Below are 22,575 nucleotides of genomic sequence, written 5' to 3' on the forward strand. Positions count from 1 at the left end.
CCATCAAATATATATATATATATATAACTCCCCAATAGGGATAATATATATGATATAAATGTCCTTAGAAATGTTGTCTATAATTATAATATCATGTGATATTATTGGGAATAATGAAATTTGATCAATCTCATTACATAAATGAAATGAAATCTTCATTTGAATTTATAGAGAAATGCTATATGCTCATGATTAAAGTCATTAATAAACACAAATAATAACTTATCAACTAATAAATGAGGAGAACATGAGCAATCACATTTTGCTAAATAAATGTCAAATTTAAATTAAAAAGACCAGTTTACCAGTAACGGCTGCTAACATAAAATTAACTCCCAAAAAAACAAACTAAAATGAAAATTTAAATTTTTAAAAAAAAAACCTGGTGCAAAATTACGATCTAGGACAAGAGAGAGACAATTACTGAAGCTAACACTGAGAGAGCATTGAACAATGCCGGAGCTTTCACGTAGGCGACATTTCCCGACGTACTGTTCTGGGCCTGGTTCGGTCCCTCCGCCGGAGATCCTGCCGGAGTTTCCGTAGGCGGAGCCGGAGGAGAGTACACTGGCGGCGGAGCTTCAGCAGATTTCGGAGCCGGAACCACCGGTGACGGTGCAGGTGCAGTCGACGGAGATGGAGAAATCACAGGCTTCGGCGCAGGTGCCGGCGACGAAGCATTGCCGAACAGCTCGATCGGAATGAGAACATGATCGACGGTGAAAATGCAGAGAGGAGTCGAATCAATCAGAGTGCTCGAGATTCGCGACGAGTCTCGACCGGCCTTCAGAGTGACCTCATCGCCGGCGAGATTAACCGTCAAATCGAACTTTCCGGCGGAGTTCGTAGCCAACGTAGCCATCGGATCCTTGATCGTCTTCAACGTCCCAATCGGATCGTAACTAGCTACGGCATGATAGCGTAAGAGCGCGATCACCTCAGCATTCGTGAGCTTGCTCAGATCTGGCAAATTCGAAGCCTTAAACGCTTCATCAGACGGTGCAAAAATCGTCAATCCAGTATTCACAACCTTCCGATACACATTCAACACACCAGTCTCCACAATCAACGACGCAAAAGTTATACACCCAGCCTTCACAATCACATCAGTGATATTCACATCGGAAGCCGATCCAGCCGGCGAATTCAAAATCCCCGGGGCAATGATCGGCTCGCTGATCTCCAAAACCGCAATACTATACGGTACTTTCTTCACCTCTTTAGTGTAAGTCGAGTCGAGAGCCGATCCCGGAGCCGCCGATCGGAATCCGACCTTGCCGCCTTGTAAGTCGGTGATGTTGACGAGGCCGACTCCGTTTTCAGCTTCGCCGGTGGTCTGGTAGAGAGTGGTGACGGTGGTGGTGGCGGTGGCGAGGTCGTGGAGCTTGGCAGCGTCGAAGTAGTCGAGGAGGATGTGGATGCTGAGTTCGGCTTTGACGATTGAGAGGGGGTGTTTGGATGCGAGAATAGACATGGACGTTTCGTTGAGAACCAGGACTGTGATGGTCTCGCGACTGTTGATTTCGTCACAGAGCCTTGTTTGGGTGAGGTAGCTGTTGAAGAGAGTGTAGTCTGGGAAGGAAGAGAGGATCTCTGTGATGTTGTGAGCTTTCATGGTGGGAATGGTGATGATGAGAGAGAGTGTGAGGATGAGGAAGATGAAGTGTCTTGCGCCCATGGTGTATGCTAGTGCCATGCAGAAACTGAAACAACAACAGAGAGGGAGAGAGAGAGAGACAGAGAGGATTAGGGAGATTATGAGAGGTGGTAGGAGAATTAGTAGGGGTTTTGGGATTTAACTTGGGTTTAGGAGGTTGTTAACTATGGTTAATGGTGGGTGATTGACCTGTGTTGGAGTGGGTGAGTGACATGTGTAAGTATAAAAAAAAAAAAAATTAAAACATTTGATAGAAATTTTGATAAATTTATGTCTAATTTAGTTAACTTAAAAATTACTACAAAAAAATAGATGGTGTTTTGTAATAAAATAAAATTTAAGTTTTTAGCTAATTTGAATTTTCAGCTAAAAATATTTGAAATAAACTAAAAAATAATTCAAAGATTAGTTTGGTGAAAAAAATAAAGAACTTAAACACATTATTTCCATATAATTTTCTCATTTTTAGGGGGAAAAAAAGTATTTTTTAACAAATTCAAAATTTATTTTTTACTGTTTATTTTTTGTCAAAATATGTTTTAAGATTTCAATCAAATAAATTTTCTTTTTAAAAAATATAAGTTGAAGATGCTTTTTCTAAACTGTAAATAATTTTTTTCAAATAATTTTCACGATACTCAAATTTATTTTGAGCTATTTAGATATATTTTAATATAGTAGAAATACATTCAATAAATGCAGTTGCACATTAATTAATTTGTGATTTTTTTAAAATTACAATTATTTGTATTTGTGTTTTTTGTTTTTTGGTCACAACAAATAGGGCTTAGCTTGTCTTCAATTTATTTTATGGACTGGACAGTACTGTTGGGCCTATGAAACTCACTTTAAGCTCTGTTTCGATAATTCGAACTGTGTTTAGAACTCGTCAAGTACTTTATCCCTATAAAAAATCATATTGATAAGATATCGATAGCTACTTGATCAGATCAGATTTTTGTCAACAATTTATTTTAAAAATTATATTTACCGTTGATAGAAATCTAATTCGATCAAGTAACTATTGATATCCAGTTAATGTAATTTTTTACAAGAATAAAGAATAAAATACTTGAAGAATTCTACACAACAATTCAAATTATTGAAATAAGACTTATGATGGACCTTCACAAACCTAACAACATATTCTAATCCAATCTCAGACTAAAAAGAAATGAGGTCCCAACTAATAATACAATTAACAGCCACTTTACAGCTAAAAAATATTTGTACCTTAGGAAGAAATCGTTGTACTTAAATGTAGACATAGATATTAACAATAATTTAATTGTGACCCATATAAAATATTATGGTGTTACATGTATTAATTAGTGTACTAATACTAGTTATAATATTATTATTGATCTCACTCATTAATCACGTTACAAATGTCAAAATTTTTTAAATTATATCACATTATTAATTAATACACTAATTAATATATTAATTGATATATATCATTATCCTATAAAATGACGGAGTGATTCGAGAGACTATCACGTGTAGGTGATGATGTTGATGTGTTTGTAACGGTTAAAACCATAATTGGCAGTATTTTTGGCGTGGGTTCAGTCACTGAATGATTTCGCGCGTTTCTTTCATTATTTTCTTATTCTTTCCTGATAATTTTTTTAATAAAAGTAAAACAATAGATGTCAGTTTTTTTTAAAAAAATTCTTTAAGTATTGTCCATGATACAGTTATATATAACATTATCTTTTCATTTTATCTTTTTTTTAATTAATCATAAATATTTATGTAAAATATTTTTTAGAGTGTTTTTTTGATAAAGGGAGTAGCTTGCCTTGGAGGCTCACCACGAGTCTCATTTTGATAATCTGAACCGATTAATGTGTAGAACTCATCGATTACTATATGTCTATAAAAAATCACGTTGATCGAATATCGATAGCTATGTGATCAAACCAGTTTTGTATTAAAAAAATAGACGATGAACAAATGACGGTTGACAAAAAACCGATCTGATGAGATAGCTATCGATATCTGATTAACGTGATTTTTTACAGACATATAATACTCAATGATTTCTACACATTGAACGGTTCGGATTATCAAAACGAGACCCGTGGTGGGCCCCCACGAGCCAAACAGCACTGTCCAGTCCGATTTTGAATTGGAAGCAAGCTGCTTCCTTTGATAAATCCCCTTTCTAAGTGTTTTGTTTCATCTAACCCAAAATATTTTTGACTATTCCAATAAGTGCCATACCTAGCAATTTGTCCAAAACACCCTAGACATTTTTTAACATTTATTTCCATTCAAAACGTTACAACCCAAAAACATAGGAACAAATTGCAAAATATACGGAAAGGCTTTCGAAAAACCCTCATTTCCTTATCAGTTCTCACCGTCCAATTATTCGAATCTTCCATTGCGATTCTTATAACCTCTGCATCCCATCGTCGTCACATCGTTGCCGACGATTGAAACCCTACTCTGAAGTGAAAAATCAACTCTGTGAAAGTTTGAATCGATTGACTAGATCCGGACCAAACGTAAGCGCTCATATTTTTTTCCTCTTTTGTTTGTATAATCATCGAATGATTATTTGGTTCAATGTGAACTTTCGCATCTGTTGTTCATATTATTGTTGTTGCTTTTCAATTTTTCTGTGATTGTTGTTTTTGTTGGTGTTGATGTGAATCACCCTTTTTTGACTATTTTTTTCTTTCCAGAAAAAATAGTAAGTGCCCATATTTTATCCTCTTTTGTTTGTATAATCATCGAATGATTATTTGGTTCAATGTGAACTTTCGCATATGTTTTTCAATTTTTCTATGATGGTTGTTTTTGTTGGTGTTGATGTGAATCACTCATTTTTAACCATTTTTTTCTTTCCAGAAAACAAAATAAGACACCATATTTTTTCTTATTTTGTTTGTATAATCATCAAATGATTATTTGGTTCAATGTGAACTTTCGCACGTGTTGTTCATATTGTTGTTGTTGTTTTTCAAATTTTTTTTGTGATTGTTATTTTTGTTGGTGTTGATGCCCAATTTTTTATGGTTGCCAACCCTGTTTTAGTTCAATGTGAATTCTTGTAGGCATGTCATAAATAATAACATCTTATTGTTTCTCTTGTTATTGAGTAATAACCAATGTGAACATTCACATTCTGAGGCTAGCCATTTTATAAATTTATATTATGGTATTTGTTGTATCTCCCCCCTTATGTCAATGTTGGACTTGTTAGTGTTGTTGGTTATTCATGGTGGTCAAATAATTACAGCCCCAATTTTGGATGGTTGCCAATCCTGTTTTAATTTAATGTGAATTCTTATAGGCATGTTACAAATAATAACATATTATTGTTTCCCTTGTTATTGAGTAAGAACTAATGTGAACATTCATATTCTAAAGCTAGCCATTTTATAAATTTACATTATGGTGTTTGTTGATTATCGGCTTTATTCTCAGTTTCGTAGTCTCAAATGTTTGTGTGAATATTCACATTGCTCAATGTGTTTTTGTATTGACACTATGCAAGCCAACTTGCTTTTAACATAATGGCCTTATCTTGTTGTAATTGTGACTCAATTAGAGTTTTCTGAAGGTATGACATTATTCACAACATGATTCATGTAAATATTAGTGTGAACATTCACATTATACTTATTGCTAAAATAATGGTCACATGGGTTTGGTCAATGTGGTTATGTGAATATTGATGTTGAGATAATATGCAAATGTTTTCTTTATGTTGTGAAATTTTATTCCTATCAATATGAGAAATCAACATTTGTTGGTGCTGTCTCACTCCTATTTATACCTTAGCAGTAATGTGAATATTCGCATCTCTAATGATGTGAATGTTCACATTATTATGTTTGTCACCTAAATAGTACTTTGTTGTTTTGGCTTATATGAATATCGTTGAATGTGAACATCCACACTGACTAATGATGTATTGATGTCAATGTGCATGCCTACCCTACCAATTCTATTGAAACCAAATTTAATGTTCATATAAACACTCACTATTTGTACATGCCTATGTAACAGATATTGCATCCAAATTTTGCACAAAGAGGAAGATGAAGGAGTATCATGTCAAAGAAGAGAGCATGCCTCTAGAGAGCAACACCCACATTGACATGTGGCATGTCAATTATCAATCAAATGTTACAGGCTTAGTAAAACTGATGACATGCATCAAGTTCTGGGATCCTTAGCTAGACTATTTGAGGCAAACTCTGTTGTTCGATGGTTGGGGTTGTCCACCATACACTAGCTATACCAAAATACAGTGTTAGTTTTTTTTTTTTTTTTTTTTTTTTTTTTTTGTAATTTTGGTAACTTATAGTTGAAAACACTTGACAACATATATATAAATCAATGATATACTTCTCACAAACCTATGTGTTTTGATGGTATATTTGGTGTTGATGTGTTGCATGTGCTAAACAATATAAACTGTGAACATTCACATTTGTTTTCTTATGTTGAAGTTTGTGTGAATGTTCACATCGTAATTTATGTTCAACAAATGTGAATGTTCAAATTATATCTGTGGGGACATAATTTTTGAATGACAACACGTGGCTGAGGTGTACCGAAGTGCCAGCTGAGGTGCCACATGTCCTGGTCATGATGCCGAGATGATCTCGGTTAGGCCGAGGTTATCAACAAGAATACCGGAATCCGAGATAAGCGGATAAAGAACAAGAGTCCTAGAATGGGAGGAGACTTCAGTTTGGGTAAAGATGAGACTCTTAGAGAGCTTATCCTGATCCTATTGCGAGTCCAAGATTAGTAGTAATCCTGAGTCCATTGGAGTTAGGCTTTCATTGGGATTAGGATTGAGTTGGCTATAAAAGAGAGGCACCTCCATGGGTCTAAGGTATGTCTTTTTATGTTCAAGCTAGTGAGTTTAGCACTATTGATTATCTTTGAGAGATATTGAGTACTGACTTGATCGTCGGAGTACCCCCGGGTGGCGAACCACCACCGGAGTCTTCTCTTTTTGTTGCAAGTTAGTCAGGTGCCATCTATTCTGCCGGTGCTCTCCAGCTGGATACTAAGATTGCAGTGTGGTCAGATTTTCACCCACACAATATCCTATGTTTATTGTGGTTGACTACAGATGTTACTATTCATATTATACAATAATTAGGTGTATGATTTATGCACAAATATATTAGAATTAATGTGAATCTTCACATTTATTTATTGCATTGTGAATATTCACATCATATTGTGGTTGACTACATGCGTTAATATTCACATTATACATTAATTAGGTGTACGAACCATGAACAAACATATCAGAAATTGGTGTGAATGACATCGTAATTTATGTCAATGCCCATTTTCAATTAATGTGAATTTTTAAAATGTCTTATGTTTACTGTAATTGATTACAAATGTTAATATTCACATTTTACATATGTAAAGTATATGATTCATCCACAAATATATCAAAAAAGAATATTGACTACACACAATAATAGTTGACCAAACAATGTTCTAAACAATATGAAGTGTGAACATCCATATCTGGTCTCTTATGTTGAAGTTGGTGTCAATATTCACATCGTAATTATGTTAAAGCCCATTTTCAATCACATTAATTATGCCCTATGTTTATTATAGTTGATTATAAATTTAAATATTCACATTGTATATAAATAAGGTGTATGATCTATCCACAAATATACTAGAATTAATATGAATCTTTATATCTATTTGTTACATTGTGAATATTCACATCATTTTTGTGTCCAAATAAACATTGTGGATAACTGAATACAACAGACTAGTATGAACTTTAACATCACAATTGCATAGTGATAATGAACACAATAAAAATATATACACTATCTATATATTATCATGATTTCGGCGAGAATGCGAGTTGATGTGGGGTTGCAGAAGACAGAGAACAAGCAGATAGTGTGGAAAACGGAGTAAGAGAGGTAGTGGCGGTGTGCAATGAGGTCAGAGAGGAGAGAGAGAGAGAGTGTGTGGCGAAGAGAGAAAAGGGTCGCGGTTTGGTTGGAGAGAGAGAGAGATAAGGTTTTGAGAAAATAAGAGATGGTGGAGTCGGAGGTGGAAGGGTTGAGGATGAGAGATGGAGCTTGTAGAGAAGTGGAGGCGGTTGTGAGTTGGTTGAGAATTTGCTCAAATTTGGCATGAAGTTATTGCTCCATTATAGAGTTAGTGTGCTGTGAAGTTCTTTGAAGCAATTTGAGACGATGGAATTGGTGTGTGATGTGCTGTGAAATTTTATATATATATATATATATATGAAATGTGTATATCCTTTTTCTATGTAATACATATCAACAATAAATATAAGAATATAATAGTCCAACAAATAATATAAATCAGGAAAAAAAAAATTCATGGAATAAAAGTATAAATACATGAGACTAATTAGGTTATAATTTTCCTTGGTAGACTTATTAGGTTAGAACACCTCCAAATGAAATTTATCAATAAAAACCATTTATTTTATAAAATTTTAATTAGTAAATGCCCTTCTAATTTAATTTTCTAACTTCGCTACTGTAGAAGACAATGAATTAGAGAAAATGAAGGGTATTAATAGACGATTGTAAAGGTGAGAGGTGACTGCTAACAATAATGAGAAAATACTGAGGAGAAAAAATGATTAAATTATCTAAATTGTTTGTTAATTATAATTAATTAATATAAATAGATTGTTAAAATTAATATCATTTTAAAATTTCACAGTTTAAATTGAAATAATTAAAAATTGGGTAAATTACAAATACACCCCTTAAGGTTTGATGAAAATACGAATCACCCCCTGTGATTTTGGAAATTACATTTCACCCCCTAAGATTTCTAATTTCATAACAAATTGCTGTTTTTATTAATAAATCATCAAATCAATTAACAGTTTTTAATGAGATTAAAAATATGTTTCAATTAATAATTTAAGTAATTTTATTATTGTATAGGAGAATAATTATAAATTTTATTTTTTTAGTTAATTCTGTTAAATAAAAAATTATAATAAGGGGGTATTTGTAATTTTTTAAATCACAATGAGTAATTTATATTTTAAGCAAATCTCAAGGAGTATATTTGTAATTTATTCTTGAATTTGTCAAATAGGGAAAAAATTCCTTGTATGGTTTTGTCTCAATTAGACAAAAATTCTGTTGAAACAACGTCCAATTGAGGTTATTTTGTGAATTGCCTTCCGAATTTCCTTTTGAAGATAAAGGGCAATACAAGTAGTAAAAATGATTATTTCATTTTTTTATATCAGAATCTTTGTACATTTTTTTTTCTTTTTTGTAATTATCATTTTGCTTTTCTAACAAGACTAAAAACATTATTTGGAAACGAATGAGTTGAGTGAACATTGTGTAATATGTAATAACAAATAGGTAAATTAGATTCTTCTCCGTTAAATTTTAATAAAAATAAAATAAATCTTATAATTTTATATAATTATATTAGCCTTTTTAAAGTTTTAATTAAGATAATACTCAGTCACCTTTTTCATTAATTTTTCGTTAATAATATTTTTTATACTACAATGTATGATTTTTCTTGCTTATTCTGTGTATTCACACAATTTGTATTAATTTTCAATCTATTTAACTTTCTTAAAAGAGATGTCAATATAAATAGGTAAAGATCGTAACACTTATTATATATATATTTTATATTTCAAGAGCGGTTAGTGTAATTTACCTAACAAATATTATTAAAACACACAAAAAGTATTATGAAATTCCTAGATTTATACTAAACAACTAAACTTAGGCCATTTGGTTTGTGAATTTTTGGCTAAAAATAATTTTAAAAAATGACAAAATTAAAATGTCATATCATATATATCAATTAATCACTTTTTCTCTTACAATTATCTATTCAACTAAAAAAATATTCCAAACAACAAAACAACTTAAAAAAAATACTAAAAGAACTAAGTTGCCAAACGATTACTAAACCTTAAAATTATCAGTTGCTTACTCCAAGACCAACCCAAGAAAAATATTGATAATTGTGGAGAAGAAGAGACAGAAAAAGGAAAAGAAAGTTATTTGGCGGATTTCTTCTCCATAGTTATTTGGTGAGCATTGCTCCACACCACATATGTTAAAATTAAAAATATCTTTAACGTTTATTTTTTTTTATAAATAAATTTTAAAAGAAAATTTAAGTAAAAGCTTAATATGATATTGAGCGTTCTAATAGAGAATTGTGAATTTTTATCAAATCATCGGTCAATCAGCAAGATGTCTGACTGGTCGACCGGCAAATGTAAATTACAAAGAAGTGGATGTCCGGACCGGTTGTCCCGGTGCTCCTGCACTATCGATTTTTTATAATAATTTGATAAAACGGTTGGAGCACTGTTTTCATCAAATTTTCATCAAAGGTGTTCAAATTACCAGTGAATCGAAGAACCAAACCAATCGACTTCAAATTATCAAACCTGTTAGTAATGGGCGCCCATGTGGCATGACCATTTAAATTTAACATTTGATCCTTATCCAAATAGGTTTTGATTTTGAAATCAAACCTATTTAGGATAACCACTCTTGAAACAGACGTTATCAGTTTGAACTGATATAGATAGATATAATATATATTAGATATTATCTGTATCTTAACTGATATGGATAGATATTATAATATATTAAATATCTGATATGGTTATGGGTAATCAGAGAAAAAGGAAAAACAACGTAGTCTTTTTTTCTACCCACATTCTGACTCTCTCCCAAAAACACAACGATCAAGTCTTTGACACTGTGGTTAGTGTGGGTGATATTCAATCTGTGATATCACTCCACTGCTGGGTTGGTTCATCAAGAAGTTTCCTGGAAGCACGTGATTTATCCAAGAAGGTTCTATCATCAAGAAGGTATGATCTGATCATTTTAATCCGCTGCATAATCTGTGTTTTTTCAGTTTACATTGGTATCAGAGCCTGTTAATGGATATTTTCGTATTTTCCTCATGTGTATACTTTTATATGTATATGTATATATTATACACATGAATATTTGTAGAATTTTTTTTTTTTTCAGATTAGGAGCATAAAAATATTTTTTTTATGTTCTTTAATGTCTTTTTTCATATCATAAATAGTTTTATTTTGAAAAAAGGAGTCCGGCAGTACAAAAATCGGACCAGAAAACACCCTGGAAGGCGGCGCGTGGCCTGCACGCGCCACCTGACGCCGTGGGCCGTTTCCACGCGCCTCCACGCGCAGCCACGCGCCTCCACGCGCCAGCTGCTCACCCGACGCGCTTGCACGCGCTCTCACGCGCGCGTCAGCGGCGCAGTCACGCGCGCGCCCTCCGCGCCACGCACGCGCGCCGTGCGCTGAGCCGCGAGCCGAGCCGCGCGCTGAGCCGCGAGCCGAGCCGCGCGCTGAGCCGCTAGCCGAGCCGTGAGCCGAGCCTCGAGCCGAGCCGCGTGCTGAGCCGCGCCGTTTTCCTCGGCTGGCTTGGCTGCTGGCGATTAGGCACTGTTTGTTTTGTTTTTAATTCTGAACTGCGTTAAATGATCATAATTAATTCATTACATATTTGTTTTATGCGTGGCTTATACTGTTAGACTCAGAATTAAGTTTTCTACATTCTGTAAAATTTTGAAAACTTTCAGAAAATATAAATTATTTTTCCTGTGTTAATAATTCATTTTTTATGCTTTAAAATGATTCTGGTATTGCATAAATAATTTTCTGGGGCTGAAATATTTATTGTAGACTTCTGAAAGGTTTTATTATTTACTGGTAATATTGTCTCATTTTATCAGTTTCTGGATTTTTTATTTCTAATTTTATGTGTATTTATTAGTCATTTAAAATTCCAGAATATTTCAGAAAAATTTCAGAATATTTCAGAACAATGTACATTTTAATTATGGCATAATCTGAATATTGTTTCTGTTTGCTAGTTTCTGGATTTTTTATTTCTAATTTTATGAGTGTTTAATTAGTTATTTAAAATTCCAGAAAATTTCAGAAAATTCCAGAAAATTTCAGAAAATTCCAGAAAATTTCAAAAAATGATGTACACTTTAATTATGGCATAATCTGCATATTAAATACAATTTTTTTTTGGTTTTTTAATATGTTGCAATTAAAGCATGATTATTTATTTATTTATTTATTTGAATTCCATCATTAAATAAATATAGCATGAGTTGTTTGCAAATTTATATTGAGATGCTATTGTATGGAATTTATCATGCTTTGTATATGCCATAAATAGTGGGAGATTGTTTGATTATTTTTTGCGCATGGAATGAAATTAAATTTTGATAATTATCACTAGAGGCGCAAGAGATGATTACGAGCATAGCAAATTTTCGATCTTGAGACATGTGTAAAATTATCATTATTTAATTTAGATTCTTTTTTGCTGCAAAATATTTTGTTTTGTGTTGCTATCATTAATATCCCCTGCGCATTTTTATTTACTCTGTATGTAGAAATGGCTGCTAAGTCAGTGGTGGCAGACTTAACTAAGGGAGAGAAATTGGATGGCGACAATTACGACATATGGCGCCGTAAGATCCAATACCTCCTCAATGAGCAAGAAGTGTTGACCACACTTGAACAAGTGATGGTTGAGCCAGAGCAGGGCAATACAGCTCAACATCGTCGTGATCTTGAAGCCTTTCAGACTTGGCGTAACAAAGATCGGTGTGCGCGCTTTACTATGTTGAGCAGCATGCACAACGACTTGATTAGTGAGTTTGAGCATTGCCCGACTGCATTTGAGATGTGGGAAGCTCTCAAGCAAAAGTTTGGTATTACCTCTTTGGCAAAGCTACGTGGGCTGACTATGAAGTTTGACTCATATCAGAAAAGGGCGCATCACTCGATGAAGCAGCATTTGAGAGTCATGTCAGCCATGATACGTGAGCTTGCGGCTGCTGGGCATAATTTGACTCAAGAGCAGCAAGTACAGGCTGTGATACGCTCTCTGCCAAATTCTTGGGAGCAGATGAAGCAGAACATGATGCATAATGAGAGTGTGAAAACATTCGAAGACATATCGCGTCATTTGGAGCTAGAGGCTGAGCGCCTTGAGGCGGCTAAGTCTGATGGTTCTGCTATGGTGGTTGAGTCAAGCTCACGTAGGACTTCTCAGTTCAAACGTGGAAAAGCAAAAGGTGCCCCCAAGAAGCAAGCAGCGGCTGCGCTTAAGCCCAATGGCGCTAGAAATTTCAAGCGTAGGGGCAAGAGAGGTGGTAAGAAGGCAAAGGCTAAATTGACATGCTTTAACTGTAACAAAGAAGGACACTTCGCTCGGGATTGCCCTGAGCAGAAGAAGGTACTCCCTTACTTAATTTCTCGCATTCAATGCTTTGTGTCTAGTCAAGCATTAATTGCTCATTCTCCTCATTTTTGGGTTGTAGACTCCGGAGCAACAGACCACATCGCGAGGGACAGAGTAGGGTTCGTTGAGTATCGTCGAGTACCTGCTGGGAGCAGAAAAGTTTACATGGGGAACGAGTCCAGTGTGGAGGTGCTTGGCATAGGCACATTCAAGCTGGAAATGCGACGAGGGCGCACCTTGTATCTTCATGATGTTCTTTATGCTCCGGATATTCGGCGAAACTTAGTTTCAGTTATTAGCATGATGAGCCTTGGTTTTAGCTTTTGTTTTGAGAATAATGGTGTTAGCATTTATTTGGGAACAATTTTTTATGGTTTTGGTTATCTTTCAGATGGTTTTTTAGTTTTGGATGTGGATGATTCTAGTATCAATAAAAATGCCAATGGCTCTATTTCTAATATTGCATCTTTTTGTGATAATGATTCTATGAGATGGCATGCTAGATTAGGCCACATAGGGCAAGACAGGATGACTAGATTGGCTAGAGAAGGTCTTTTAGGCCCACTCGCTAGAGTCACTTTGCCTACTTGTGAGCACTGTCTTGCTGGAAAGGCAACAAGAAAACCATTTGGGAAAGCCATAAGGGCATCTATCCCATTGCAACTTATTCATTCTGATATATGTGGACCAATGAATGTGAGGGCAAGGCATGGAGCCCCCTATTTCATCACATTTATAGATGATTGCACACGTTTTGGTCATGTTTATCTGATTTCTCACAAGTCAGAAGCATTGGATTGCTTTAGACGGTATGTTAATGAGGTTGAGAATCAATTAGACAAGAGCATTAAAGCTCTAAGGACTGACCGAGGACGTGAGTATCTATCTGAGCAATTTAAAGTGCTCTGTGAGGAAAAAGGAGTTATCAGGCAATTGACAATTCCTAGGACTCCGCAACAAAATGGTGTAGCGGAGAGAAGGAATCGCACATTGCTTGACATGGTTAGATCAATGATGGCGCAAGCTAATCTTCCAATTTCTTATTGGGGAGATGCTTTGTTGACTGCTGCCTACGTCCTTAACCGTGTGCCCTCCAAATCAGTTCCTTCCACCCCATATGAGATGTGGACTGGCAAAAAGCCTGATTTGGGCAATTTGCGGCCTTGGGGTTCGGCAGCTTACATACACAACGCTTCTCATAAGTTTGGGAAGTTGGGCCCTAGAGGAAAGAAGTGTATCTTCATTCGCTATAGTGAGCATTCTAAGGGCTATGTGTTTGTTGGGGAGCATCCGGATGGAAGTGTGACTGAAATTGAGTCGCGAGATGTGGATTTCCTAGAGGAGGATTTCCCTAGCAGAGGTGAGGTAACTAGAGAAGTAGAATTCTACGAGATGGAGGATCTACTTGAAGGCGCACCTAGTAGCTTAGTAGAGAATGAGGAAATAATTCCTCAAGCTCCTAGGGACAGTGGGAGCGATCTACTTACCCATGGATTGGATCCAATGGATGAGGATTCTCAACTACGTAGAAGCAAACGTGGAGCTATACCCCGTCGTCGTTTTGAGATTGAAGGGGAAGCATTCATGATTGCTCCGAGTGATGAGATGGAGCCTAAGAATCTCAAAGAGGCTCTCTCATCCCCTGCTAGTAAAGAATGGAGTACTGCAATGGAAGAAGAAATAGAGTCTATGAAGAAAAATCATGTCTGGGACTTGGTTGATTTGCCGCTAGGGCGCAAGACTATTGGGAACAAATGGGTTCTCAAAATCAAGCGCAAGGCGGATGGTTCCATAGAAAGGTATAAGGCTCGCCTAGTGGCGAAAGGTTACACCCAACGAGAGGGTGTGGACTATGAGGAAACTTTTTCACCAGTTGTAAGGTTTGCCTCTATTCGCCTAATCCTGGCCATAGTAGCTCAGTTGGACTTAGAGCTATATCAGATGGACGTTAAAACTGCATTTCTCAATGGAGAATTGGATGAAGAGATCTATATGGATCAACCAGAAGGCTTTGTGGCAGTAGGTCAGGAGCGCAAAGTTTGCAAGCTTCAACGATCTATTTATGGCTTAAAGCAATCATCCAGACAGTGGAATCTGAGATTTCATCGAGCCATTATTTCAAATGGGTTTACGATGATTGATGAAGATCACTGTGTGTACGTTAAGCGGTCCAAGGACATTTTTCTGATATTGTCATTATATGTAGATGACATATTATTGGCTGGAAATGACAAGGAGATGATTGTCGCCACTAAAATGTGGTTGTTCTCTACATTTGAAATGAAGGACATGGGTGAGGCGAGCTATGTGCTCGGTGTTAAGATCCTCAGGGATCGCTCTAGGAGACTTCTTGGTTTGTCTCAAGAGACTTACATTAAGACTATTCTAGAGCGGTTCCAGATGCAGAGCTGCAAACCCATTGACACTCCTGTTGCAAAAGGCGAGAGCCTAAGCCTTGATATGGGTCCTAAGACTCAAGAAGAAAATGAAAAGATGGCCCGTGTTCCCTATGCAAATGCTGTTGGAAGCTTGATGTATGCTATGATGTGTACACGTCCTGACATTTGTTATGCAGTCGGATTGGTGAGTCGTTACCAATCCAACCCAGGACCAGCTCATTGGAAAGCAGTTAAGAGGATATTACGATATCTTAGAGGAACTGCAGATTACACACTTTGCTACCAGAGTTCAGATCTACATCTAGTTGGCTATTGTGATGCTGACTGGGGAGGAGACCTAGATGAGCGTAAGTCTACTTCAGGATATGCTTTCATGCTTAGCGATGGTGCTATTTCTTGGAGCAGTAAGAAGCAATCCTGCATCGCCTTATCGACCATGGAGGCTGAGTTTGTGGCTTGTTCATCTGCCGTTCAGGAAGCCGTGTGGTTGAGGAGATTCCTTCAGCATTTGGATGTTGTCACACACACTTCAGATCCTGTGACTATCCATTGTGACAGCATGGCTACACTCGCTTACGCTAAGGATCCTAAATACCATGGCAGAACCAAACACATTGATGTGAGGTTTAATTTTATCAGAGATATTTTGGCGCAGAAAGAAGTGATCCTGGAGCACATCCCTACAAGTCGCATGGTTGCGGACCCTTTGACTAAGCCCATTGCTAGAGATGTTTATCTTACTCATGTTAGGGCTTTAGGACTACGTAGGTGGTGATTTTTTATGTGTATTCAGTTGAACTCTTTTTTTGGGGATATTAATGCCATTAGTATTCATACTTGTTTCTATCACACATTTATGTTTACTACTTTTAGTAATGGTTTGTGAATTAGCATACACAAAACAATTAAATTGATGTTAGCAGGCAAGATTGGCTCACTCACACGAGCAATCGCCCTTAGCGCTGGGTAGCGAGTAAGGATGAGACTAGAAGCTAAAATTATCCACTAGCTATGTCGCCTTGGTTGAAGCCAAGATGAGGTCTTGTTAGAGACCGACCATGGATATGAGAGTACCCACTTTTCCATGATATGTCTGTTATGGATAGCCAGATGCGAGATCTCATTTGATGCCTGAGAGGCGAGCAAATAGAGAATTCGAGTTAGACGCTAGGAAGCGACTCGTGCGCTTAAGAGCGACTAGACTAAGATCTGTATGGTGTGTGAGTTTAACATCACTCTTTGGAAGAGTAACTCCACTATAACATGCATTCATACTGCATGTGCTTATCGACCCGTTAGCGAGGTGAAAGAATGGATCCCTGCTTCTTCACCGTGTGAGTCCTAAAAGTCTTTTTTTGACTTTACTTTGTGCCTTTTGTGACCTTTGACTATGTCATAAGATGAGGAGTTGATGTTCAGCTACTTTGGTATGTTGCCTGCGGTCATGTATGATTCGGCTTTAAGGGACATTACTGGGAAAGCGGTCAATTTCAAATTGAATGATATGAGGGTGAAGGGAAGATCATCTAGTTCTACATCTCTGCTCTATATTCACTGTCGACAACTCACATCGCTCTTTATAGGATGCTGATTGGGTGTGAATATAATGCGGGACCTAGGAAAGTCAAACATGCTCTTTGAGGGATTAGAGATGTTTTTAGACTGATGTAGCTAGATGGGTCTGGGTACATGAGACACTATTTCTGTTCTTTTTGGGTTGATGTCTCTATGCTGACTCATGTTGAGTTTCTAGTATAGAGCTCCCACTTGCAGGTGTTCTCAGCGGTCGCACGGTGCATTGGCTAGTATGAGATTGTTCGTTTTTGGGGAGATTGAGATAGAGATGTGGCAGTGTCATGCCAACTCATGTGCGAGTGGGAGATGTTAGTAATGGGCGCCCATGTGGCATGACCATTTAAATTTAACATTTGATCCTTATCCAAATAGGTTTTGATTTTGAAATCAAACCTATTTAGGATAACCACTCTTGAAACAGACGTTATCAGTTTGAACTGATATAGATAGATATAATATATATTAGATATTATCTGTATCTTAACTGATATGGATAGATATTATAATATATTAAATATCTGATATGGTTATGGGTAATCAGAGAAAAAGGAAAAACAACGTAGTCTTTTTTTCTACCCACATTCTGACTCTCTCCCAAAAACACAACGATCAAGTCTTTGACACTGTGGTTAGTGTGGGTGATATTCAATCTGTGATATCACTCCACTGCTAGGTTGGTTCATCAAGAAGTTTCCTGGAAGCACGTGATTTATCCAAGAAGGTTCTATCATCAAGAAGGTATGATCTGATCATTTTAATCCGCTGCATAATCTGTGTTTTTTCAGTTTACAAAACCAATAAGGCTGAGTTGGTTCTTGGTTTAGGCCTTGCTTAAATCGAATTAACTTGAGAATCAAACCTATTTATATACATGTATATATATTTTAAAATTTTATTTACATTGACATGTATTCACCTTATTACTCTATTATAATGGATTTGATTATACCTAATAATTTTTTATATACAAGAATTTTTAGGTAAACGAAAAAAGTACTAAATGAGATCTTGGATTTGACCCAGTGGTCTTGTAGCCACACCTTAAGGTGTGATGAGAAAGAAAGACAAAAGTTCAAATTGATAGAATAATGACGATCGCTTTAGTTATAATATAATTTTTTTAACAAACTAACATCCTACAATATTGGCCCCAAAAATAAAAAGTACTAGATGTTTGATTCAAATTTCGCAATTAATTTAATTTGTATTGGTTGTACTAGTGGATTTAATTTGTATTAATTATATTTAAACTTGCCATAAATTTAATTTACATTAGGTTGTAATAAATAATATTTTTATTTTTATTTATGTTATGTTTAAATGTCAAAAACTTGTTTATTTTAATTACTTATTATTGATTGATTTGTTTATTTTTAATATAATGGAATTGTGGTTCCAACCCGAGCTACATTGGGTTGGGTTGGATTGAGTTGAGTTAAATTGGGTTGGTTCTAATGCATGATTGATTTAACTCTGAGCTCAAAAATTTAAAACCAATCATAATTGGACTGATTCTAAATTTAATGTCAAACCGACCCATAAACATCACTAGTTAGAACAACTATTGTATTCAGCTTGTTTAGTTTGAGTTTTTTGAATTTATTTTTTAAAAAATTGAAATTTTCTATTTCCCGTGTTTTTTTTTTCACTAAATTTTTTTAAAATATTTTAAGCAATTTTAAAAAAAAGAAATTTAGATACACCTAACATAAATACACTTAAAAATAATAATATTTGTGAATTTTTTTTTTTAAAAAAAGTCATTAAATACCAAAAATATATTAAAAAAATACAAAAAATTTAATATATTTTTTGTATCCTTGTGTATTTATTGATTTTTTATAATTTTTTTACAAAATTTTACTTTTTAGATATATCTAAGTAAGATGCATCTAAAAAAGTAAATAAAAAATTACTTAAAATTTTAAAAATATTTACTAAAAATCAAAAAATATGAAAAACAAAAAAAATCAAATTTTTAAAAATTAAATTCAAAAAATTAAAACCAAACACAATAATTATCTCCCAAAAAGAAATATAAAAAAATAAATAAATAATACAATCCACTATTTCACAAAATTGAAGTTGGGATATCACTTAGAATTTTTTCTCAGAGCAAACTATAATTTATCCACAAAAAACAGCATTCTGCCACTGCAAAGCCCACTTGTCAACTCATTGTACATCCTGGATGGACTTTGGCAATTATTTTTTTTATTATTTTCATTTTTATAATTTTAAAAAATTAATACATTTAATAATTGTTAAAAAAGTCGCTTTTTTATTATTATTATTGACAAAATTTGGCCTTTTAAAACTTTTTTAAAGTAAAGACAAATAGGATTTTTCTGTTTGGTTTATTTTTACAATAATAATACAAATTCAGATTTAATCATTTAGAAATTATTTAAAATTATCATCGTATAATTCAGATTAATCGTACACATAAATTTCACACTACACAAATTTAATATCCACTACACATACTCATTCGAAGTAAATTCAAGACAATTAAAATGGGCTTCATATTCTTATTTTTAGCAGGAAAAAAAAAAAATCATTCGTAGCTATGCCAAATGGGATTTCTGAAGAGAAATTTTCAAGTGCAATAAGATTATAGACATAACCCAAACCACAAAACAATTATAATTATACACATTACATTGTGGGGCCACCATAAAAAGATATAATTTAACTTAATTGTTACACCTACCTGTGTCCATAAACTTATTGTCAAAAAAAAAATGGCTCCAAACAGAGCCTTTGCTATTTCTTCTTTGCCAAGAAACCCAAAACTAGTCCCTCACCAATTAACATTGCCGATAAATCATCTCTTTATCAGCATTGCATTTCTTTACACTAGTTCCGAAATTATCAAGAAAGAAAAAATTCAAATAAACCCTAGATTGATGAAGCTTTAACCAAATATATTATTAGTTTGTGCAGCAATTAAACATCACATCATGGGTTTCTCTTACTTGAGATCAAAGCTTCCTATTTTTCTCAATTCCCAAACACTCTGCTCTAACAAGATTGTATCTCATGATCAAGGTTTTCTTCGAAATATCATCAATGGTGGCGGATTCAAGTTGCAAAGCCCAAGAACACAAAAAAATCCCCTCAATCTACTCAAATACGTAAGTAGGGTTTGCGTGTTCTCCTCTGTCATGTTTTTCTCATCAGCCAAACACACAAATTCAAGACTTCTACTTGCCTCAAGAAGGAGCCTTGTTACCGGCACTAACCGGTACCTTGTTGAGCTCTCCAAGCTTCCATGGCAACAATGGCTCCAAAACCCTAGATTCGTTCTTGTTGGTTTATGTGTTTGGATAGCGGTTAGCTTTGGTAGGTTGGAGAGAATTCCATATTCAAGGAGGTACCATTTTGTTTTGTCATGTAACATGTTGGAGAGAAAGATAGGAAAGTTCATGTTCAAGAACATAGAGGAGTATTACAAAAAGTCCATATTACCACCCTCAAGCGCGAAAAGCATTCGCGTGCAATCTATATTAGGAGAGATAGTTCAAGCAATGCATAATGGGTTGAGACTTGAAAAGAATTGCAGTGTTAACATGTGCTCGAGTGAGAATCCACAGGTGATTATGGCCGTGGATGGGTCAGGACAGCAACAACACGACTTTGAGGTGAGAGTGGAGAAATTGGGTAATGAAAACGATGTGAAAAGGATAGGAAAATTGGGAAGAAGATTCGCTACAAAGCACTTGGATGGATTGAATTGGGAAGTGATGTTGGTGGATTCATCATATACCAAGAATGCTTATTATATCCCTGAGGGCAGGATTGTGGTGTTTACAGGGTTGCTTGATTGTCTCCAATCTGATGCGGAGCTAGCAACTATTCTTGCTCATGAGGTAAATTTCAATATAGTAATACTATAGTACAGAAGTTCTATTTCAAATTTTTACCTAGAAACATCAATCTATAGTTTAAATTTATTCTACACTTGTACCTCACACTATATTAATTCAATCTTCACCATACAAATTTATTATTATGAGTAAAAATCCTCTCAATTATATGATTTACTCAGATTTGATGATTACATTTTGAACCTCTTTTTGAATCCTCTCATATAATTGAGATTCAAAATTCTCTCAGAAAAGAGGTACAAAATGAGGTTTGATTTACTCAAATTTGATAATACATTTTGAACCTCTTTTTTCTTTTCTTTAATTCTTTATTTATTTTTATTTTTATTTTTATTTTTATTTTTTTTTTGGGGGGGGGAGGGGGGAGCAGGTTGGACATGGCATAGGTCAGCATGCACAAGAACACTTCATGAAGCTTGCTTGGATTTTGGCACTGCTGTTGCTCATTCCTTTTCCTCTAGACCCTAAATTCACCCTCAAATTATATGAAATATTGTTTTCTTTCAACTCCCGGAGGTATCGTTCTCGATTCTATGATCTCCCAAATTACGTGTTTAATTTTGTTCACCATTGTTGAAATGCTTGGTGTGTTGTATGTATCACTATTCAATAGAATCACTATCTATACATTGGGGCTTGACTTCAATGCACTTGACTTGTTTGAAAAATGTTCTCTGAATATTTCTCATAGGTATATGGATGATTTATCACAGTTGTTTTTTCTAGCCATGTTTATGTGGGGCATGTAATGTAGCAATTCACAATCTATCAAGACCATGAATACTAAATGTTACAAGAAAAATGATATGCTTATAAAACTTTTGTACAGAATTGTTGATCAAAATAATGCAACGATGACATTTAGCTTGAAATTGATAAGATAATCGATTTCGTACTCAATTGTGAGATTCCCTGAGTTGTGTTTAATTTTGTTTCCCATTGCAGAATGCTTTGGGATACCAAATGTTGAAAGAAAAAAGATAAATGCTTACAGAATTTTTAGAATTGTTGATTAGAATGATACAATGACATTTTAGAAAATTAAGTCACATTAATGGTCGTTTAGCTTGAAATTGATAAGAATAAGGCTCATCATATCATTTTGTATTGATTTTCTATTAATCCAGCTGATCGATTCTTTTCTCGCTCGGAAGTTATACCTATTGTAGAAGGCTCCCATTTACAATAGCCTGAGAAAGGAAACAATATTTGACCACTGAAATTCATAAATATATGTATAAGCGCCATTTTTAATTTTTTTTGAAATTGACTTAGTAATTTTTATTTAAATTATTATATTTTTATTGGGTGTAGGATGGAATTTGAAGCAGACTACATAGGGTTAATGTTGATGGCATCAGCCAGGTACGACCCACAGGAGGCCCCGAAAGTTTATGAGGTGCGGCTCGGAGATGAGGATAGAGGACTATCTGCAACTCATCCATCTGGTTCTAAGAGAGCAGAGAAGCTGAACAAACCTAAAGTTATGCAAAAAGCAGTGGCTATATACAAGGAAGTTAAAAGTGGCCAAGGAGTCACAAGTTTCATTTGATTTATTTAGGACCTACCAAGCATAGCCTAAACAGTGATTTCTTATTTTTATTTCTTGACTTTTTTAGTAGATTTAATTTTGGAAATCAGCATAAAAATACACTAACTAAATTAGTGAAGCATGATTCCTAATTGTGTCAAGAGGGAGGTGGCTGTGGAAGAGAAATTTTGTTAGTGTTTTTAACAACACATGGAAA

The 22,575-nt window shown here is 34.9% G+C and overlaps 2 protein-coding genes across 2 annotated transcripts; one reads left to right on the forward strand and one right to left on the reverse strand.

Moving 5' to 3' along the window:
• Positions 1-218: 218 nt before the first annotated feature.
• On the reverse strand, positions 219-1,731 carry LOC114314801 (fasciclin-like arabinogalactan protein 10). The gene has a single exon (XM_028261284.2). It carries the CDS (start codon positions 1,694-1,696, stop codon positions 401-403), a length of 1,296 nt encoding a protein of 431 aa, XP_028117085.2. The 5' UTR covers positions 1,697-1,731; the 3' UTR covers positions 219-400.
• Positions 1,732-10,397: 8,666 nt separating this feature from the next.
• LOC114314811 (retrovirus-related Pol polyprotein from transposon TNT 1-94) lies at positions 10,398-22,379 on the forward strand. Its single transcript, XM_082913369.1, has 5 exons — positions 10,398-10,532; positions 12,110-15,986; positions 20,287-20,809; positions 21,773-21,792; positions 22,142-22,379. The coding sequence occupies exons 2-5, from the start codon at positions 12,112-12,114 to the stop codon at positions 22,377-22,379; spliced, it is 4,656 nt and encodes a 1,551-aa protein (XP_082769495.1). The 5' UTR covers positions 10,398-10,532; positions 12,110-12,111.
• Positions 22,380-22,575: the final 196 nt, after the last annotated feature.

This window comes from Camellia sinensis, chromosome 2 (genome assembly GCF_055761805.1).
Source record: "Camellia sinensis isolate YWXY chromosome 2, ASM5576180v1, whole genome shotgun sequence".
Lineage (NCBI taxonomy): Eukaryota > Viridiplantae > Streptophyta > Magnoliopsida > Ericales > Theaceae > Camellia > Camellia sinensis.

What these genes read in the sequence shown, in the direction of transcription:
- LOC114314801 (XM_028261284.2), bottom strand. Translation starts at nt 1,696, where the DNA reads ATGGCACTAGCATACACCATGGGCGCAAGACACTTCATCTTCCTCATC.
- LOC114314811 (XM_082913369.1), top strand. Translation starts at nt 12,112, where the DNA reads ATGGCTGCTAAGTCAGTGGTGGCAGACTTAACTAAGGGAGAGAAATTG. An exon ending in ACCAAACACATTGATGTGAG is followed by an intron (nt 15,987 to 20,286) that starts GTTTAATTTTAT and finishes TAGCTTTGGTAG; the next exon opens with GTTGGAGAGAATTCCATATT. An exon ending in CAACTATTCTTGCTCATGAG is followed by an intron (nt 20,810 to 21,772) that starts GTAAATTTCAAT and finishes TTCCCATTGCAG; the next exon opens with AATGCTTTGGGATACCAAAT.